General features: G+C 41.2%; 1 protein-coding gene across 1 annotated transcript in view; it reads right to left on the reverse strand.

The window, feature by feature from the left end:
• Nucleotides 1-22,972, reverse strand: part of GPC3 (glypican 3) — a 442,885-nt gene that overhangs the window by 402,795 nt on the left and 17,118 nt on the right. The window contains exon 2 of the mRNA XM_082681955.1: nucleotides 9,256-9,417. Coding sequence (XP_082538081.1) covers nucleotides 9,256-9,417 — 162 coding nt within the window. The remainder of the gene's footprint in view (nucleotides 1-9,255; nucleotides 9,418-22,972) is intronic.

Genomic DNA, 22,972 nt, shown 5'->3' on the forward strand with positions numbered 1-22,972 from the left:
ACTGCATAGCCTCTGACCCAGCAATTCCAGTTCCAGGAATTTATCCTGAGGAAATAATTAAAGATATGCATAAATATACTTACATGGACATTATTTATCTCACTATGGTCTACTGAAAGTAACCTAAATTTCTAACAATAGAAAGGGTTGGATTAATAACATATGAGACAACAGCATGACTAAGTAGTAGGTGGCCCCTAAATACTCTATTGTTATTATAGTATAGAAATTGTTACATGGAAAGATGGCTATAATATATTACATGAAAGGGCAGTGTAATCCACTTTCTAAATATATATACACACACCTGCATATGTACAATACTGAACAAAAGTATGTAAGATTAGATACTAAAATGTTAACAGTAGTTATCCTCTGGGGGATAGAATGTGGGTCATTTTATTTTCTACTTTTTCATTTCTTTGTGTTTTTTTCATTTTATCTAATAAACATGTATACTCATTTGTATAGTAAAAACTTATTTAATAAAAACAATATCCTGAAACAAAGTTTGCTCTATTACATTCCATCTCAATGCACAAGCATTGATCCACTATCTAGAGACTTTTAAGATCTTATACCTGAGTAGATTTCAAAACCTAGAAACAAATGCTGTAAGCAACAGCTTATAACTTTTCTGTCCATTTGGTCATAGTGGTATCAGTAGTTATTGCAGAGGAAGTGGAAGAGATAGTAACCTGTTTCTATTAATACTACTTATTTTAATTGTGTATATGTGTGTGTGTGTGTGTGTGTGTGTGTGTGTGTGTATTCACTGAAACATTTACTGAGTGTCTACTATCTCATTGGGAGATACAGGGTTGAGGTAGAATACGCATAAGCCCTACCCTCAGAGAGATCATTCTCTAGTAAAGGAGACCCACGTTAATCAAATAACCATCATATATCACTACCAACTTGATAAGTGCTAGAAAGAAAAAACACAGGATCCCAGGAGAGGGAATACTGTAGAACCTGGTCTAATCTGATAATTACATTTCAGTTAATCAGGTCCAGTACTAATGCTAAAGAACTTCAACCAAAGGAGGGAAGCACGATAAACATCCTGATTTCATCATTTTTGTTCTCCTTCCTCTCCTAATCAACTCAATGAAATCAGAGTCTGCCATTGCTAGTTAGATCTAGAGGCTACGTTAACTCATTCAGACCACTAGAGGACCATGCAGAAAACATATACTATTTAGTCTTAAATATACACATAGACACAGAGAAAGAATGAAAACACACACAAATGTTATTAGCAGTTTTCTCTGAATGACAAGATTATGAGTGGGTATATTAGAGCATTTCAATATTAATTAAATTATATTAAAGCATGAAAAGCATTTTTAATTGTATATGTACCAGATATGTGACATTGAGTACCACAAAGCAGATATTATACTTCATATACAATTATGCTTATAAACGTATGAGAGGGAATAACAAAAACAATGCATTTGGTTCCTATAGAGCAGCACAGGCCTGAGTTCTTCACAGTCCTCACTGGATTTAACCCTCTTTAATTCATGGCTCAGAGAGAAGTGAGTTGCTCTTGGTAACAAAGAGAGGAGATGGTAGAGCTGGAACTTAGACTCCAGTCTGCCTGAAGGCAGAGCGCATGCCCGTCTCACTATGCCCCTCTGCTTCTCCCCTAGATGTTTTGTCCTTTCAGAAGGGATGACTGTAACGCTAGCTAGGGAGTCCAGAAAGACTGGTATCTGGAAGGTAATTAATAATGTTTAAATTTTAATTTAAATTTAGAAAAAGATGTGCACTGATTTACCTAACTCCCTTACCGGCCCTTCTCTTTGACCAAAAGCCACGTCCGTCTGGAGAATTCATACAGGCAATCTCCTCCAAGAACCTCTACCCTCTAGTTGGAATTAATCTCTTCCAACCCCACAGGCATTTTGTTTTTTCACTTTGTCTCCTTTTTCTAAGAGGGCATTCAAACTGTGTAAGCTTTGAGCCTTAAAAAACCTGGATCCACCCCTATTCCCTTAGAAACTTGCTAAAATTTTTCTTGCCGCATTTCCCATAGGATGCCTTGTACCAAAATTACTCACGCATAAGTCTCAGTTTCTGAAATTTGAGCTACTTGAAGGTAGGCGTGAGGTATCTTTGAATCCCCTACAATAACCTGCCTTCAGACGTGCTAGGTACTTGCTCAGCAAATGCTTTTAGTTAAATATAATAGAATTCCCCTGCAAGAAAGCAAGCTAGAACTGGGGAGATTGTCTGTGACCATGAAACAAAATACACAGTGGCTATAAAACACATGGTGATTAAGGGCACAGGCCCTGGAGCTGCACATCCTGGGTTCAATTCCTGTCTCTGCCATTTATCTATTTGGCTGTGCAACTTTAGAAAACTGACTTCATCTCTCTAAGCCTCCACTTCCTCAGCAATAAAATGAGGCTAATAATAGTACCAACTTCACTGGGTTGTTGTGAGGTCTAAATGAGATAATATAAGTAAAACACTTCAGAACAGGACATTTTTCATTCATCTCTCCCTGACATAAATACATATTCAGTGAGGAGGTTTCTGATTCTCACCCGAAGCCTTCAACTTTCTCTTCTCCACACCAGCTCTACATCTTCCACCTATGCCACCAAGACTCATTCAAACCCAGCCCAAGTGACTCCAGAGCCTGCCCTCTTAAACTTACACTCCACTGCTGGACTGGAAAGCAAAGGAGCAGACTAAAGGCATGAAACCCCATTCGGCCTTTGCAGGTAGTCTAGATGCAAGCTGATGGGAGCCTGGAACTAAAATCAGAGAAACAGAGCTAGAAGGCAACGGCATGTGATCAGTGAGACAACTGAGGCCCAGGGAGGGCAAAGGGGAACAGAATGTAGGGAAAAGATGGGGAGGAGTATGAAGGAAGAAACAAGAGCCGGTGACTGACTGAAAGAGGAGACAGGGCAAAGCAGGAGTATGAGGGTGTGCCGCAGCCCCTGGAAGCATCTCACAGTCAATAGAAGGAAAGGTGTTTTTAATTTCTATGTTACCACTTTCAGCTTCGAGGAAAATTGTTTCTACCTCCACTCGATTGACAGGAGAATTCAAATCTCTCAAACATATGCTTCATTACTCAAATATCAGGTACTGCAATTCAGTGAGACAGAAAGAGGAGAAGGAACATATGTTTTCAGAAAGTAAACAAATCCCAGTGGGGGAGGGGTGGGGAATAATCACTGGGCAAAAGTGGTATTTTTCCTGGAAGCTTCTAGAGGGCAGGGACAATGTCCTTTAATTTGCTTTGTTGGGTCCACTAGCGAGAAGGTGGGCGATGATAATGGCAGCTATAGGGGGGAGTTCAGAGCCCTACTGAACCAAGGCGCACGCGCTGGGCTAAGGAGTTAATCTACATAATCTCCTCACCTCACTGTTGGCCCAAGAACACTCCACACCCGCCATTTTTGTAGGCTCTTTTTATTAAACAGTTTTCGGTCTAATGACTGACTTCTAAATCAATAGAGGGCACAGGAAGGGTTTACAACCCTCCCCAGCCTCTGGCTCTGGCTAAAGCCACAGAATTTTGAAACTGAATTAAATCCAGAAAGTTCTTAGTTTAAAACCAAAATAACTTTAAACACCCAGTTTCCAGTTGTTTTTCCAACAGCACTAATAGTTAAAGAATCACATTTTTTATAACTTTGTAACCAAAATATCTCTTTGAGTCAACTCCATAAAAGTACACTAATTAAAGCCAGCATCTTCTGGCCTCTGATGAGAAATTCACCCTTTTATAATGGGATTACTAGAGCTTTGCTGTACAGATGAGTGGTTTGATTAATAATTTACATTTCTGAGGATATATAACCTCACTCATGGTCATGGTCTGCGTTCCTAAAATTCTCCTATTCAGTTTAATGTCATTATATTTGGCCCTGGCAAATGAATTAAGTTCTGATTAGACATCAATGTAATTATTTTCTCCCGTATACGTTATTTTCAAAAAAGAAAGGGTTGTGACGGAATGGCCGGCAGTTTGAGCCGAGGAGTTCAGTGGGGCTCAGCATGGGCAGGAGAACTGTCAGACTAGTCAAAAGGAAAAAAGCGTGAAATGGAGAAAAATTGCTCAGTACTCACTTAAAATCCCCACTACATTATAAAAACTAAATTAACAAATGATTGAATCTCAAAAACATGTTTATCAACATTCAAGCAATTATTCAGTCACATATTAACTGTGAAGGAAAAGAGCTCTGCTTGAATAGTGTCCCTAAACAGTTATTTCAAGCAGAAATGACTGGAGAAATTGCTCTGAGCTGATGGAAAAGGGTGCTCTAACCAAGGGTAATTTTATTTAGGGGGAGTGGGAGAGACAGGAATCTGACAGAAAAAAAGTAGAACTGCCAAGAGCAGATGGAAACAGAAAATAAGGGAGCAGAGAAAGAGAAGACGCACAGCAACACTGCTTCCTCCCCCTTCATCTCCTCCAGAGACAGCAGGTAGGAGAAAGCCTTCCAACGCTGGATGAAGATAGCGCTTTTCCTCCTCTCTGCCATGATAGCGTGCACCAGAAAATGCAACGAAAATATGGCCGGAACACAACAACGCCTGCGTGATCTAGCCTCTTGCTTGTGTGTAAAATATACCAGATAGGTATATTTGGAAGAGAAGCTTCAGGAAGCTGAAAAAAGGATTGCTCCTGGAAGTATTGATATTTCAAACAGCTCAGCTTCACATCTAAGAATGCATAAAATAAACCCCTCTTTCAAAGGGTCCTTTGCCTAAGTGCTCTCTCACCTGTGCACTGGAGCTGCTTCAACGTCATCTACATGGGGCAAAAGTTGTTGAATTACATCATGAAGTCCAGCTTTGTCTGGGATTATGTCTGTAATGGTAACGCATCATTTACCTGGCCCCATGTGGGGTGAAGTGGTCCACAAAAATGAGCTGTCTAGATAATACAGTAACCACCCAAAGTCATAAAGGCCATAAACAGAGAACTAGAATTAGAACTTAGATTTTTCTGACTCCAAGTCCAGTGTTTCTTCCATTGCCTTGAAGCACCAAAAATATTTTTAGCCATTCAAAATGGAAATATTAACGGAAAAACAGTGAACATAACTTGATCTTTCCTTATCAATTCACAGCCATCACTAGGAACATTAGTTGTTGGATCTATTATAACATAGGGGCTACTGAGACAGGTAGGGATATACTCCTCTATAAAATGCCCCCAACTGCCACATTCAGTGAGTTCTTGAGTCACTTTTATGTCCTCCACTCTTACTGTCACTCGTTAGCTTCTTGCTGCTCATATGTACCTCCCTCTGGCAGTCTTTCAAAGCCCTTCTAGTTAACTGCTTATCTACTACCGGCTGGAAAACTAGAGAATCAAGCTCGTAAAGACTGTGCATAAATTCAGAACGGTAGTAGGCTCTGAACAAGGACCCAGGAGCTCTCAGATGAGACAAGTACATGAAGCAGGAGCTCCACGTCGTTTTAGGTGAACGGAGATGTTTTCTGCTTAACCACCATTTCTCCTCTCTGATAAAGAAAGTTCAAGTTGTGAGAGAGACAACTTCCAGAAAAGCGAAGTGTTGCTGCATTCTGAAGAGTCTGTTCTCACTCAAGGTCAGTGGTACCCTGGGGAAGACTGGAATCCTCCAACGTACAGAAAAAACCCGGACATACCCCAAATAGTTCCTGATGGTACAAGGTTGAAAGTTATAATGAAATTCTACAAGGAACACAGAACTCAAGGTTCGAAAGTGTAGAGGTGGTGGAGATATGATGAAAAACTCAGAATTCTATCCCATTTTTCTTCTCAAGGACCACAAATCCTACAATTTCTTAATTTTGTTTTACTTCAAGCACACTAAGAACAGGAAAACCATGTCACATGATGGCTTGGAAGAAGCTGTGGCATCAATGAGTTTCCTCATCTGTAAAATGGAGATAATTACAGTATGAACCTCATAGAGCTGCTGGGAAAATTAAATGAGATAATTATGTAAAAGTAAGCATCATATAGTAGGCACTTAATATAACTGTCACTATTATCATCATCATCATCATCATTATTAGGTAGGGGAGAAGAAAAAGAGAGAAGAAAATCTACTTTCAGCGAAGTTTTTCAAAAAAGAATTAATTAAGCAGAAACAAAAAACGATTGTGCTGCCCCATTTTACTAAGCGCATCAAAGTAAATTAAGTTTAGGAAACGAGGCAATGCAAAGATGGAAAATAAAGAACAACTTTTTTAAATGCTTCAATCATTATCAAGACAACATTAGCAATAGAGCACTCCAACTACTGTAGCAAAGGTTCCCAGGCTCATTTATGAGGGCAAAGGCTTCCTGCAAACGAAGACATAAACTCCAAATCGAGGCAGTAAGGATTGCTCGTGGAACTGTGCACATATTTGCAGAAAGCACTCACTGCTTAATACCCCCAATGTGAACTAGTGAAGGAACCCTAAAGAGATTGTGGATCTAGGCCAATATCAAGATGAGCTATCTTCAATTTCACGTGGTGAAAACAGCTCACATCAAATTTCATAGGAGTTAAGTACTGGAGCAATTTTCTCAACAATTTGTTCTACCAGAATCTTGGGGAGGGGGTGTATTTTAGGGAAAAAGCAACTGTGTCCGCCAATTAAATTCATTGGACTACTAAGTAGTTATAAGAAAAAAGTGGATACTCTCTTTTTCTCAGCAATCAGTAATACATCATCTTGTAGCAGTCCCTGATTTTAGTCTTGTCTCTCCAGACAAGGAGACAATCCTACAGAAAGGATTTGGGGCAATGTCTCTACAAACATGGCATAATTGCCTTGAGGTCTGGGACCATGTTTTATTTGGTTCTTATGGGGTTTATTTTTTCTAAGAGCGAAGCAGGAAAAGAATAAGAAGAGAGAATGAGACAAGATAAAGAATGAGTACATATGGTGACAAGGTAGAAGGCACCGGCAATGAGTTCAGACATTAGTTGTCTCCGTGTTCCTTTGCTAGGGTTGTCCTTCTGCCTGCCCCCACAATTTGAGAAATAATATATTTATATGTATGTGTGTGTGTGTGTGTGTGTGTGTGTGTGTGTGTGTGTGTATGAGAGAAACAGAGAACGAGTAGGTGCTGCCCCCCTACTCCCTACCCTCTGTTCACATGACAAGCGTTCAGCTTCCATTCTATAGCAGCCATATCTGGAAGCTAATCCAATCAAAATCTTGTCAAAACTTCCTTTCTCTCTTAGTCTTATGCTGTTCCAGAACTAGAAAACACAACATGCAAAATGCAGAACTGGACAGAGATGTGAATGCTGACATGCAAGGCCCTCAGATAGACAGCCACGTCAGCTACTCTTCACGCTAGAATACCAGCGTGATCACTCCACCACCCCCATCCAGCCAGGCAATGGTAAGATAACATCTGTGGGCTTGGTTATTCTGGGAATGAAACAAATCACAAATACTCCATTCTAGAAAAGCCCCTCCACAGCCCATAGAGTAAGATTCAGCCCTCCACTTCAACTAGATCCTCATGTCACATCACTTCTTATCACCCTACTTTCAGCTAGTAGATCAGCTCCAAAAATCAATCTAAGAAGTACATGAATGGTACATGTATTTTTAAAATGAGCTTAAATTATTCATTCTTTTGCCAAATTGTTAGTCTCAACAAACTCTTCACAAGAGTCTGACTGCATAAATAGGTTAACAAATACTTCAAGCTTCTGTATTATACTTCATATAATCAACCCAACATCCCGAGGCTTTGACCCAAGAAACTGTTGTGAATGTATGTTTTATTAGCTAATTTGAATAATTTTCTCAGCTTATTCTAAGTATTTCATTATAATATGCAAAAGAAACTATAATCAACCCACCTTACAATTCAAACAGGTTAATTCTTATAAAGGTGCCAATTCTCTCCTTATGGGACAAGAAAAAGGCAGCTGATTCCATCTGCTTAAGGAAGGATAGAAGAAAGCCCCAATATCCATAATTAACTTTCTTTCACAGGAAGTGGCATAATGAGGTAGTTAAAAGCATACACTCTGAGAGCCAGGCCAACTGGGTTGAAATCCTACTTTCCCCATTTATTAGTTGTGTGACCTTGGGCAAGTTACTTAACCATTCTGTGCCTTGAGTTTTCATCCATAAAATGGGGAAACTAATAATACTACTTACTTCATAGGGTTTACTGTGAGGATTAAATGAATTAATATATGTAAAACACTTCAAAGAGTACCTAGCACATAATGCTATATAAGTGTTTGCTCTCACCACTACCATCATCCTCCTAGCTGGGTCTCTGAATCAAGGGAGATACTCCCCATCCAGCTATGACAGTCCTACAAGTTAATAAGGAGAAATGTAATTTCCTACCCATTCTGGTAACACCACAACAGCTATCTTTTACAGTCGTACACAGGTATATTAAGGACTGAGACTCAGAAAAAGAGAAAGGATAATCACTCACACAAATGAGAAAATGTAGGGCCATTAAGCCAGTTTTTCCCTCTTAGATGGAAACAGTCCCAGTGGTCAGAAAGAGCTTGTGCATGTTCCACAAATATCCAACTAACTCCTGGAGAAAGCTGGTATTTAAGTAAACATTTTTGTTTTTTAAACAAGTTTTATGGGCTAGTGGAGGGAAAGTACCATTTATTCTTTCTTCAGAGATTTCATCCTTTACATACAGGTAAACAGAATGTCCTTAGACAATGATTTTTGACAATACCCACCTTTCCAAAGATTGTAATGCAGCTTCTCTAAAAACCATGTTTTTCCTTAACCAGAATCTCTCACTGGGAGGTTTGTTGTTTTTTTTTTAATTTTAATTTTTATTTATTTTTTGGCTGTGTTGGGTCTTCATTGCTGCATGCGGGCTTTCTCTAGTTGCGGCGAGCTGGGGCTACTCTTCGGTGCCATGCGTGGACTTCTCACTGCAGTGGCTTCTCTTGTTGCAGAGCACAGGCTCTAGGCATGCGGGCTTCTCTTGTTGCAGAGCACAGGCTCTAGTTGTGGCTTGAGGGGTCAGTAGCTGTGGCGCACGGGCTTAGTTTCTCCACAGCATATGGAATCTTCCCGGACCAAGGATCGAACCCGTGTCCCCTGCATAGGCAGGCGGATTCGCAACCACTGCACCACCAGGGAAGTCCCTCACTGGGAGGTTTTTATGACAAGTATTAATGTTGGAATGGTAATTTATAAATTATACTTAGCATTTGAAAGCCCAGTGCCCAAATAATGATGCCATTGAGCAGCACATCTCAAATGATCCCCAGAACTCACCTTGGAAAACTGCAGCATTCTGAATAATTAAGAACTTGAGCTCCATACTTGCAGACTGAAGCAGTTGTTCCATGTTCAATCGTGCTGTTAGTTGGTATTTTTCTTCCATCTTTCTTGAGCAGCATGTTGGGCCCTTGGGGAGACATACTTGCAAATCTGATCCTGAAACAAACAAGTTTTTCATGTTTCAGTAAGCACAGTCTCACACACACACACACACACACACACACACACACGAGGCAAACAAGGCAAAACAATGCATTTCTTGTAAAACACAGTAAAATCTTGATTATCCAAAATCAGCGTTTACCTTAACTAATCCCTGCTTTCTCCCTATTATCTTTATGACTGATTCCTTTTGAATAACTGTAAGAATTAATTGTCTAGGTTTGACTCATAAATGCTGTATAAACTAATTTATAGCACAAAGTATACGTCACTGAACACCAGTATTTAATTTGTCTGTTAAAAGACCAATCTTCACTCCTACAATTTCTTTTTCTTGATTATAATTTATGAATGAAAACACAAGCAAGAAGCCACTTTCAAACTTCCAGTTATGATTTCCTAATGAAATGTATGTCTGGGCAATCCAATGTTGCCAACATTAACATTCAACCACCCAAATCCCTTACAACTCAACAATTCTAGCTCTAGCACAAATGCCAACCTCCCGCTCCTCTGAATTCCTGAGCTCCCTTATGATGCAGAATGCTTTTTTATTTCTGTATCTCGATAAAGATTTGCCAAATGAATACTCTTCTTGATTATCCCAAAGTTAGGGAATCAGAACCTCTTCTCAGTCCTCAACCAATGTGACCCTTTGCAGTCCTCACAGTTAACCAATCCCTCCTTAAAACACTCCCCCCGCCTTGCTTTAGCGAATCTACCCAGTTCACTAAACCTATCCACACACACCCCATACACCGCCCCCCCACTGCTATGGCTATTCTTATATATATATATATATTTTTTTAAATATTTACTTATTTAATTTATTTATTTTGGCTGTGCTGGGTCTTCACTGCTGCACACAGGTTCTTTTAGTTGTGGCATGCAGACCCTTAGTTGTGGCATGCAGGTGGGATCTAGTTCCCTGACCAGGGATAGAACCCAGGCCCCCTGCATTGGGAGCGCGGAGTCCTACCTGCTGGACCACCAGGGAAGTCCCACTATGGCTATTCTTATCTATCTTTTCTTGCTTCCTCTTCGTCTGCCGATCACATAAATGTTGTTGACCCTCTTTCTCATTCTACATCTCTGCCCAACCCCAATGATCTTACCTAACCCCTGTGATTGCTGAACTCTCTAATCCTGCCTTCACCGTTCTTCTGAGCTCCAAAATCCCACATTTTCAACTACTCTGTGGGAATCTCAGATTCAGCAGACCCCAAACTGAACTCAATATATCCCATATGAACACACAAGTTCCATCTCCTGTATTCCGTACCTCAGTTAATGATTATCATCTACCAGGTTTCCCCATAAAAAAAAACCCTTTTTGTTGTTTTCAGCTCTTCGCTGGTGACTCAACACACTTCTGTATCCGTGGAAGTCATCAGCATATAAAAGAAAATTGAAGCCATGGGAGTAGGTGAGAGTCATTCAACAAATATTTTATTGGGTATCCACTATCTGACAAGCACTGTGGATACAGCAGTCTGTAAGGTCCCTGCCCTCGTGGAGCTTATATTCTGGGAGACAACAAACTACATATGTAAGGTCAAGCAGTGATAAGTACTACAGAGAAAATAAAACTAAGTAAGGAAGGGAAAACAAACTGTGGTATACACACACAATGGAATACTACTCAGCCATAAAAAGAAATAAACTATTGATACATGCCACCACACGGATGAACCCCGAAAACATTATGCTCGGTGAAAGAAACCAAATTTTAAAAATTACATACTGTATGGTTCCAGCTAGAAAGGGAAAGTTAATCTATGGTGACAGAAAGCAGTTCAGCGGTTGTTGGCGGAGATGAAGCAGTTCAGCAGGTGAGAGTGAGGAAATTTGGAGGAGTGATAGATATGTTCATTATTTTGATTGTGATGATTGTTTCATGGCTGTAAACATGTATCAAATTTATCAAACTGCACCCTTAAAATATGTATAGCTTATGGTATGTCAATTATACCTCAATATAGCTGCTGTTTTCTAATGTTTAAAAGTAAGGTAGATAGGGAATGTGGTGATTGCAGGGACGCTTCTATTTATGTAGGGTAATCAGGGATGGCTTCTTTCATAAGGCGACATTTGAGGAGAAATGAGGGAAGCAACGGAGAGTCCAAGATTTTATATCCTCTACCAATACTAGCAAATATTAGGGCTCAATGCATATTTAAGTCCAATCTCCTTCTTCTTCTGTAACTCCTGTTTTACTCAAACTTTCCCTTCAATAAGCATTTGTTGAGCTCTTCTGTGGTGGCCATGAAAATGTGCATCTCAGACCTCCTACCACAGGGAGTATAACTGCCGAACGGTCCCAGCGGCTGTGCTCTAAATTCAACGCCATGTCGTGCCCAGGCCACAACCCCTAGGGGCTGCTCCCAGCCAATGACAGCATGGCAAAGATGCCAAGTCCTGTGAGACACAGGACTTTGCTGACAAGGCATTTTGGCTTGAGGACTCCCCACTGACCCTGACAAAACTTTCTTAAAACTGTACTGCAGTTTACATTCTCTCTACTCAACCTTCCTTCCTTCCCTCTCTCCTCCAAAGGGGTCAGACCTACACCACAGTCGAACGGCTCATTTCCTTCCCAAGTGTTTTCCCCAAGAAACTTCTTGCACATCTAGTGCTATATTGGCATCTGCTTCTCAGAGGACCCAGTCTAACATATCTTCTGTGTGCCAAGCACTGTGCTACATGGTAGAGGTACAGCTTTCAACAAGAGACACATGGTCCTTATCCCAAGGAGCACACTGTCTAGAGGGGTTAACAGAGATGAATACCTAGTGCATATAACTGGGTGGGATAAAGCGACATAGTTATCTAGGATGACAAAACATGTATATGGGATATCCCCCCAAGGGTGGACACCCCCAAAGTTCCATAAAGTCCTCGGCAAAGTAAGCTTTCATAATAAACATCAAATCTTACTGAAGTGAGGCTAGAAAGCATATTCAGACGTTTTAGACAGCTTTTCAATGACTGAGGTGTTTGTTTTTTTTTTAAAAAAGGTGGGGGGAACTAGTTAGCCCTAAGTTACCAGAAAATTTACTTTTGTTACAATCTCTGATTTCCCTAGGAATTCCAGTTATCATGGCCCTAATGTATGTGTCCAAGTTTTCTTCATTGAGGAATGAAATTCATCAAGTTCAACCTCACAAGACGTCACTGCTGGAGTCCACAGTATTGACTCCAAGCTCTCTGCTTCCTCCTCCTTAAGGGAGCTGCTGACAAAAGTAGTAAAGGAGAGCATGGATAACGTGTATCACCAAACCTAACGCAGCACTGCAGTTTGTAGTACTGGATGGAAAGGTGATGTTTAATGTGTCAAAACACAATTTGGGGTCTGGAGACGCAGAGTTCAGATTTATCTCCTATAAATGTCAATCTCATATACGAGCCTTAAACCGATTTTAACTAGGGTCTAAGTTCAAAGGCTTTATGATTATCTTCAGAAAAAGAAAAAAAACAGAGCTAGTTCTAGCTCACTGTGTTCTTTCTACGTGAGGTTACAAAATGTAATGCCATTCTAGAAGTAGAAACTGACTCAGTTTATTGGACCAAGTAGGGAAAGAGTCCCCTTGGGGACAAGTGGCTAATCTAGATTTAAACAAGGGTAGTTGGGACACATGTGTAGATATGAAAAATCCTATATAGCAGGTACTTTCCAAACACCAGTTTATTTTCTTAGTATACTGATGCCTAAATAGTGTGTGGTTTAAAATGACTGTATTTGCATACATTCATAAAATCAAATGTTATAGATAAAATTCTTTGTGTTGCTAAATTTCCATTGGTGATGATTTCCAGTTTTCAAGAATGGTAGGGTTTATTTGGCAGGGTGGCTGTTGGTACTGTTCTAACTCCCACCAGCTCTAGCTAGTGGGAGTTATAAAATAATAGGGCTCAGATCTTCTCTTTGTGAAGCGCTGTGAGTTGCTTGCATCTTAGAAGGTAACAAACTGCCACTCAATGTACCAACAGAAGCCCAGGAATGACTCTTTAAATGACCATGACGCCAGTTTGGTTTGCCTTAATACGATAATTCATGAAGTAACTTAGAGCATGCATAGGGGTACCCCCCTTCCCTGAGGTGGTCAAGTCTCATCATTGTATAAACTCCTACGACCTCAGGAGTTCGGTTAGCCAAAATCTTTAAAGGACTAAAACCTCAAATGAGAACTTATGGGAAAACATGTCAGATGTCATGAAGAAAGGTACGTGTTATATCCAAATATAAGAAATGTATATATAGCAATATCTATCCTCCCACCAACTTATCACAGCCTGGTTAATCAATAAACCAGTATAACTGATCTGGGGGCTAAGAGTTAGCTATAGATTTGAGGAAATAAAACATCTATAAACTGATAAGAATTCACGATTTCTGATAAGAATTCACGATTTCCAAACCAGGAAGGAGAGAAATAAATGCCCAAGGGAAAAACATTTTGTTTTAAGTAAATTTCATATAACTCACAGGCCAGCTTAAAATAAGCCTCAGTACATGATAGCATAAGGAACAAAGTGGGCCAGGAGAGCTAGACACACCTAAATGAAATGACAAAAATGAAATATAAGCATTTTAATGCATGAACATGCCCATGAAAGAAACAAGACAGAAAGAACACACAAAACAGAAAGAAGTAGAGAAAGAATTTAGAGGGGAATCCTTATCAACAAAACAAAGAATTACTCTGGGCACCAAATCCCAAGTGGGATGAATAAAAAGTAGAACCGAGGGCAAATGACTAAGGAGGTACACTGAGAACTGGTACATACTTGTGTGAATAAAAGCAGAAAGGCCAATTCAAGAAATAAGATGTAACTTACAAAAGACATAGTAAGTAGCAAAGCATTCTTTAAGTATGTCAGGAACAAAAGAAGGTTAAGGGAAAATAGCTCCTTTATTAGATGGGAAGGAAAAGTAATCACGGACCACACTCGGCAAAGAGATGCTCACATTTTTTTTTTTTTGTAAAAATGGAACTCAGCTGGGAAATGGGAATAGAGACAAGCACCATAGCCTGGGATGGAGATAAGGAGAAGACTTAGCAATTGACTATTCGAATGAGTCAGAAAGGTTCAACTCTTTAGGGCTTAATAAGTTGCATTCCCAGATGCTAAAAAAATAAAATAAAATAACTGAAGTCATTACAGGGTTGCTAGTTCCCATTTATTCTGGAGGGTTAAAAAGTACCTTCATACTATAATCTCCTCTCCTAGATTTTTAGTTCCTGAAGAGCAGAGAATGACTCCCATCTCCTTTGGGATGCCCCGGCGATCTCAGGCAGCCCTGTGCATGTAGTGGTGCATTAATGAGGGCTGCAGACTGAGAACACAGAAAGAACACTTTCTGTCTGATCTAAAAAGGAGGAGTGGAGACAGATGACCCTGAAAATGTTACATCTGTATGCTTTGATCTTGGAAAAATATATTAAAATACCACAAAAATCAATTTCCAAACATCTTGAAGATTCACAAATAGATGTTTCGCTTGAAGAAACTATAAAGTAATTTATTTCTAGTTATTTTGAGACAATGTCTCGCTTGCACAGTGGGCCCAGTTCTGGGTCTTACAACTGAGAAGGGATATTTGAGTTATGGAAGCCTTTCTCTGGAGGATTATTCCCATGTGTATTCAAGCTGGGCACCCTTACCAGTTGCTTTCCATTCCAGAGGCTGAATCACAGGTGGTCCACCGAAAGCTCCCTCCTGATGTGTACTCTTGTGTAAGGGGGTCTCTTAGGTTTGGCTACCTGTGGCCTTGCCTTCTTGACCTATAACACAGACTCTCTCCTTTGGGCCTAGTTCTGACTCTTTGGGGCTCCATTCAAGGACTTGACATTTTAGACTGCTTCTGGTTTCCCTTAGCCACCTCCACCAGGACTGGGACTTTGGCTCCTCTCTGCCATGCAGTCACAGGTGCACCACACTCACTTGGAGACCCCATTCCAGGCCTGAGCTCTGTTCCTAATTGGAAGAGGACAGTGAAAACTATACATGAGGCTGTTTAATTGTATCTGTTCTATTGGATTTTATTCCAAGTCAGTAAGTATTAACGGCCTGGAGGCCAGCATCATGGTAGGCAAAACACTTATGGTCCCTCTGGTCAAGTAGCTTACAATTTAGTCCTAGCCCCACCACTTACTAGCTTGCAACCAAGGGTAGATTATGTAACCTCTACACGCCTTTTCGTCCCTATTATCAATACGACTTACCTTGCAGAGCTGTTGCAAGGACTGAGTGAGATTATGCATGTAAAGCTCTTAGCCTACTTGGTACAAGGTAAATATTCAATATATGTTAAGTAAAATTAAAATAAACAAAAAACAAATTCATGCTAAGAGACCAGACTTTCACACACAAAAATAGCTAGAGAACAGTAAAAGCTGATATATGGTTAGGTGACAAAATATGCAGTATATTTTCTGAGGTGACAGAAATAGTCTATATTTTAATTGGGGTGGTAGTTACATGGGTATATAAAGTTGTCAAAACTCAGTAAATTCTTCACTCAAAATGAGTGTACTTTATTATTTATAAATTATATTTCAATAAAGTGGAATTTTCAGATATGTACTATAGACAACATTTGCTAGATAAGTACATGCTCGCCAGAGGCTCTAGGGGTCAAAGAAGACTTCCAGGAGGAGGTAGGGCTTGAGCTACACGGTAAAAGATGAGAAGGCCAATGGGTGAAATGCATTTGGCACCTGTGGAATAGTGGGGCAAAATTAACCTGCCTGGAGAGAAACTAGAATCTGGGGTATAGCTAGCTTATCAGGCAAGATGGGCCAGAGCGTGAAGGGCCTTGAATGCAGACAAAAGACTATGGGCTTGACTCCATGGACGCTAAAGAACCACTGTTGAGTCTCAAGCAGAGGTATAATATGATGAAGGGTGCTGTTTAGGAAGATTAGTCTTACAGCTTGAAATTGGGAAATGAGCTAAATAACCCCTCAAGGTCACGTCCAGCCCTCCGATTCTCCAATTACCTTTATTATGTTCTATATGTTAGTTATTTTACTACACTGCAATTTTAGCTAATGACTATAAATTGTCAAAAATCACATTTAAAAACACACTAAAGAACAGAAGAAGTATTAATGTAGACCTTGATCCTTATACTTTTCTAAAAGCAGATAGAACATATTCAAACAGCAACAGAAGAGACTAAATCGTCAGGGCTCAGTAACAATGAAAACTGAAATCTTTTCCATATATATACGTGTGTGTGTGTGTGTGTATGATGATTTCACACATTTTATTGCCAAGGTCTGCTTTATGAATGGCAGACTTTTTTGCTAACGAAAGTATGCTGTGCTAAAAATAATAATGTAATATTATCATTAAAGTAATATTAAACAAAGGAATGAATGATATCCAAAACTGGTTTGCTTCATGACTTATAGGGAAAATAATAGATGTCTATTAGAATTATCCAAAGGATTAAGTGCAGGTTGCTCTACAAATGAACGAAAAAATAACGTATCAACCATTTCTAAAAGGTTTTCTTTTTAACAGAGGACAAGTCAATTTGCCATCCAGAAATATTAACTAATTTCCTTAGCATATAACAGTGACTTGCTATTAGAACGGTGCCTTTTCCCCTAATTAATCATTATCTAAATCAAATCTTACATGCTCATTAATTTCTTACTAATCAAGATAGGAATACAGATGAAAGAAATGGCTGCATTTGAAACCAGTGGGGAAAGTGAGGATTGCTGGTGGAAGAAATCGTCTTAGGGAACCCAGATGAAGGTTACCCTTCTGTTATTTAGCCTGAAAGAACATGACCTTGCAGAGGGCACACCTGGGTATCACGAGCTCAGACTTTAAAGCAAAGATCATGCCTGGGGCCGTGACAGACTCTGCCTCTGTAAAAGGCAGGCCAAAATGTTGCTACCACACTGGAGTACTGGGAGTTTAAAGCAACCCTGGAGATAAGCCTGAGAATTAAAGAACGAATTACCTTTATCTCTACTGCCAACTGTCAATTAACTGCATATCATTTCATGCCCAGTAAAGGTTGAATCCCTAGATCACTACACTCTCCCACAAAGAGGTTCTTTCTGGACCACATTCCCAAGCAGCAGTCAAACATGTGCTCTGGGAACACAAATTCACTGATTACATTCAGCCTGCCAAAGTGGTGAACAATTCATTCATACAACATTTACAGAATGCCTACTTTGTGCTAGGGTCTCTGCCCAACCCAAGGAATACAGTAACGAACAGGACACAGTCCCTGCCCTGGGGTTCACAGATTGGTCCAGGAAATGGACTCCCAAACTATCAATAACTAGAAACTTCTAGGTCACTCTGGACACCTCATTCACCTTCATCCCCTATAGCCAACTGTCACTAAATCCTACTGGTTATGCTTTTTAAATGTCCCTCATCATTCATCTTCTTTCCATCCTGGCCTCATCACCTCACCTCTTTTCACTTGGAAAACTATTACAGCCTCTAAACTGGCCTTCCTGCCTCTACCCTCTCTTCCACCCAAGCTGGAGAGAGACGTTGCTAAAGTATATATCTGATCACATCGTTCTCCTTCTTAAAAACGGAGCAGGGCTTCCCTGGTGGCGCAGTGGTTGAGAGTCCGCCTGCCGATGCAGGGGACACGGGTTCGTGCCCCGGTCCGGGAAGATCCCACATGCCGCGGAGCAGCTGGGCCCGTGAGCCATGGCCGCTGCGCCTGCGCGTCCGGAGCCTGTGCTCCGCAACAGGAGAGGCCACAACAGTGAGAGGCCCACGTACCGCAAAAAAAAAAAAATAAAAATAAAAATAAAAACGGAGCAAAGACACAGGCGTGTGAAAGTGGGTGGCATATACAGGCATTGCCAAGGAACCTGGTAAGGCTAGAGGGAAAAGCGAGCTGGTGGAAAGTAGCTGGGGCCGGATAAGGAGGAGTATGTGAGCCCCACCACCAGAGGATTCCTAGTTATCTTTGGCTATTTTTTTTTTGTTGTTGTCTTTTTACATTTTTTTCCAGCTTTCCTGAGGTATAATTGACTCTGACTTATCTATGGATTGGATTCTCACAGGAGAGAGTGTTCGCAGGGGCAGAGATGCACTCCAAAAGCTTTCTGTCCTTTGAATTCCCATAGCACTCTGCATCCTTTATAAAGACACTTCTCACACTCTCTAACTTGCATCATGGTTACATTTGCATGCCTTATCTTCACTAGATTTAAGTTCCTTCAGGGAAAGACCCTTGACTGACTTATCTTTGTATCTCAAGGGGCTCGCTGACGTTTGGGCTTGATGTCCTCCCCTTTGACTTGGAAACAATGCCAGAACTTCAAGAGAGTTCAGTTTTAAAGGAACCAGGTCAGATTAATTGATGCTAATAGAGCAAATCGTAGAAGAACAGTATTCCAGGAAAACTAAAGAATCCTCAGAGCCCAAAATGGAGTTCTCTCTCACCTCCTCTTCACCCTTCTTCTCTTCCCTCCAGCACCCCCCCCCACATTATTTAGACAGGGTAAAAACCCTAATAAAAACAAAATTGGGTTGGAGGATATGCCAGTTGGGATAAAGAATCTTTTTATTTATTTATTTTTGGCTGCATTGGGTCTTCGTTGCCGCACGCGGGCTTTCTCTAGTTGCGGCGAGAGGGGGCTACTCTTCGTTGTGGTGCACGGGCTTCTCATGGCGGTGGCTTCTCATGTTGCGAAGCACAGGCTCTAGGCGTGCAGGCTTCAGTAGTTGTGGCACGCGGGCTCAGGAGTTGTGGCTCGCGGACTATAGAGCGCAGGCTCAGTAGTTGTGGTGCACGGGCTTAGTTGCTCCGGGGCCTGTGGGATCTTCGCAGACCAGGGCTCGAACCCGTGTCCCCTGCATCGGCAGGTGGATTCTTAACCACTGTGCCACCAGGGAAGTTCCAGGATAAAGAATCTTTTAGAATTCTGCCAGAGGGACTAAACCAAGGCAATTTTCCTGTCTCCCCCTAGTCACTCTTTCACTAGTTGTTATTCTACTCAGATAAGTAGCGGAGATCCCATCTTTTAGGAGATGTATAATTTTTATTTTTCAGATACAATGTTCAAATACGCAGACCTGAAGCATAGCTGAGAATTTCAACACCCTAGGCCCAATCTAAGTGCTAGGCCATTTCCCCTGTGTATGAAATCACATGGGCCGGGGGAAGAACCCTTCCCTAAAGTGTTATTATCTGTTCTGCTACCAAATCAGCTGTGCGACTCAACCAAATACCTTTTCAGATCTGGGCCTGACTAGATGACCCTGCAGACAATTTCAGGTCTGAGAGTCTGCTTCCAACTATAGGTCAATCAATAGTCACTAAGCCCATTCTAGACTAGGCATTGGGAGGACACAAAAGAAGCAAAAGACCTGCCTCTGCCCTTCTAAGAAGGCTCTGTCAATAGCACTTGACAATAGCTATACATGAACATGGATATGAGGCCAAGGCAAAGACCAACAACTCAGCCTTTTCAGTGCTTCACCCCATGTAATAACCACATTCCCTTTTGTATACCCCTTTGTCTCCAGAGGCCAACTAATGTCAGACAGCTTCCTGATGGATGGCACGCAATAGCAAAGGGAAGGACTCTGGAATCAGACCAGGTTGTGAATCCCAGCTTCACCACGTAACAGCTGTGTGATCTTAGGCAAGTTACTGAATCTCTGAGCCTCAGCTTCCTTATCTATAAAACAGGAACAATAACACCTACCTCTCAAGGTGGTTGTGAGAATTAAACTCCTATTTAATGTTTCCCAAACACATGCCTTCATTTCCTGCTTCCCTAGAACAAGTTCCCCTTAGAGTAGAGAACTCTGGTAAATTGGGATGATTCAAGAGACCCAGAAAGTTCTCTTCTGTAGTGGACTGAACGGTGCCCCCCCAAAAGATTATGTCCATGTACTAACCCCTAGAACCAGTGAATGTGACCTTATTTGGAAAAAAAGGGTCTTGCAGATGTAATTAAATTAAGGATCTCAAGATGCGGTCATCCTGGATAACCCAGGTGGGCCCTAAATCCCATGACATGTCCTTATGAATGACACACAGAGGAGAGACACAGGAAGAACAGAAGACCATGTGAAGACAGAGGCAGACATTGGAATGATGCAGCCACAAGCCGAGGAAGGCCTGGAGCCCACAGAAGCCGGAAGAGGCCAGGAAGGACCCTCCCAGAGCCCTTGGAGGGAATGCAGCCCTGCGGACACCTTGATTTTGTACTTCTGGCCTCCAGAACTGTGAGCTAATCAACTCAGTTGTTTTAAGCCAGCAAATTTCAGGTCATTTGTTCTGGCAGCCCTCGGAAACTAGTACACCCTCTCTCTCCCACCTATAAGTACCTGCCTAGTAATGTCTAAAGGTTTCATCGTGGGTGAGTTACTACTTGGTTAAGCAATTTCATCAGGTGTTGTCTTAAAGCGTAATGTTCCTTGAGTCATTCCCTCTTACCTCAAGGCTAAAGAGTTTACCTGGGAGCTTCCTGGAGCACAGGAAAGAGGGGGTGTGGTGGGGGAGTTAACCCAGCACACCTGGATAGGGACATGGGGCGATGTCAAAGGGAAAGATTGCAAAAAGATCAAAGGGGCCAAAACCAAATTTTATCTATGCTCAGCCTTGAGAAAGTCATATTGATGAAGCCCAAATGTTACTTTAACAGCATAGTCCCATACTACAAAACGGAAGTCTTGCAGAAGCAAAAAAATAACAACATTGCCTCAGTCCTTGGTTCATATTCCAGAAAGTCTGTTAGGAGGGTGCTCAGACTAATCCAAATGCCTCATTCTCGCTGCTCAAATGTGTTTGTTTTCAACGTATGGACACCAAGGGGGGAAAGCGGGGCCGGGGATGGGGGGGCGGTGGTGGGATGAATTGGGAGATTGGGATTGACATGTATACACTGATGTGTATAAAACAGATAACTAACGAGAACCTGCTGTTTAAAAAATAAAACAAAATTCAAAAAACAATGTTTGTTTTCTTAAGCCTGATAAATTAGGTGTATTTTGTATACATGAAAAAAAGCATTTTAAGCTATTAGCAATCAAATAATCACAAAGAGAGCTGGGCAGCAACGGAATATGCCTATCAGTCTGGGCCTCCAGCCCAACCCTGAATTTGGTAGGAGTTTCTCTTCACATTACACCTGCCCTAGTCTTCCAGCACTTCTGGAGACGCTGTTTAACCAGCTCTCAGGCAAATCTTTCTGATGTCCAATTGCCCTTACTGTTAAGATGCTTCTCCCAGCTCTAATGGCTAACCTAAATTTCAGTTTCAAGCCATTGCACCTTGTAATTACTTTCTCAGCTGCTGTAAATAATCTGTGCCCTCTATTTTATCTTTCCCCTTTCCCCATGATAGGGACCTGTGGAAAAAGGAGTCGGTTGCCTTGTTAGTACAACATACACACTGCACCTGAGCAAAATGCAACCAAAAGAAAATCAAACACTCACTCTTGATCCCTGAGTGAGAAACAACGTTATTGATCTTTTCCTTTTTCCTATCCTTCAGCTGATCTGAGTGTCTACACTGACATGCTCTAGTGCTGTGGCATTTATGCCATCTTGGGGACTAGCTGTGTAAATGCTCCAGTAATTTTATACAACTTCATCATACTGTTGTGTTAGAACTTGAGTATCTGAAGGACTGAGGAGAACAGATTTTCCGCCTCCTTCTCCTCCCCCACTCTCATGTAATATGAATCAAAATCTTCACTAATTGGCCCTCCTCCTGCCTGTTACTGAAGTCTAGACTTGGTGGCAACCCCTTCTGTGGAAGAGATTTAATGAAGGAGAAAGTGCATGGGAGGGGAATTGGCAAGCAAACCACTGCAAAGCAGCTATAAGAAACTTGGAGGCACAAGGAGTTTTGGGTAAGCTGAGATTGGAAACTAAAGGATATGGTTTCAAACACACACAGACACACACACACACACACATTGGTGAATTCACTTTACCCTGAACCAAATGTTTCCTAAAATTGAGGAAATTTTAAGTTGCATTAATGCAACACATAAAAGAGTTTTCAATGATGCTCAGTAGTGACTTTTTTCCTCCTTGCTTTCTTTGGGAGCCATGAAAAACAAAAATAAATTACCAAACAGGTAATTTGGGGATTTGCCTTCCATTCCCATGATTTCACCGAAAAACTCAAAAATTTCTAATAGTAACTTCATTCTCCTGTCAAGCTGGGGGTGATTCAGATACAGAGCTCTCCAGAGCCCAGCGTGGGTTCCAAGAGGGAGTGCCAGGAGGGCTCCAGATCAAGCTGTAAGAACCAAGCCTGGATCCAGGATCTCCCTGTGGGCTGCTAGTATTATAGTCTGACCTGCCTCCTGAAAGCCACCAGATCCAGGATGTCCCTGTGGGCTGCTAGTATTATAGTCTGACCTGCCTCCTGAAAGCCACCAGATCCAGGATCTCCCTGTGGGCTGCTAGTAGTATAGTCTGACCTGCCTCCTGAAAGCCACCAGCTCTCAAGACTGCAGCAATTTCGTTTGGGAATGTCTGCCTCATTTAACTTTTACTTGTTTTCAAGAAAGAACTGAAATAA

Source organism: Grampus griseus, assembly GCF_964374135.1.
Source record: "Grampus griseus genome assembly, chromosome: X".
NCBI lineage: Eukaryota > Metazoa > Chordata > Mammalia > Artiodactyla > Delphinidae > Grampus > Grampus griseus.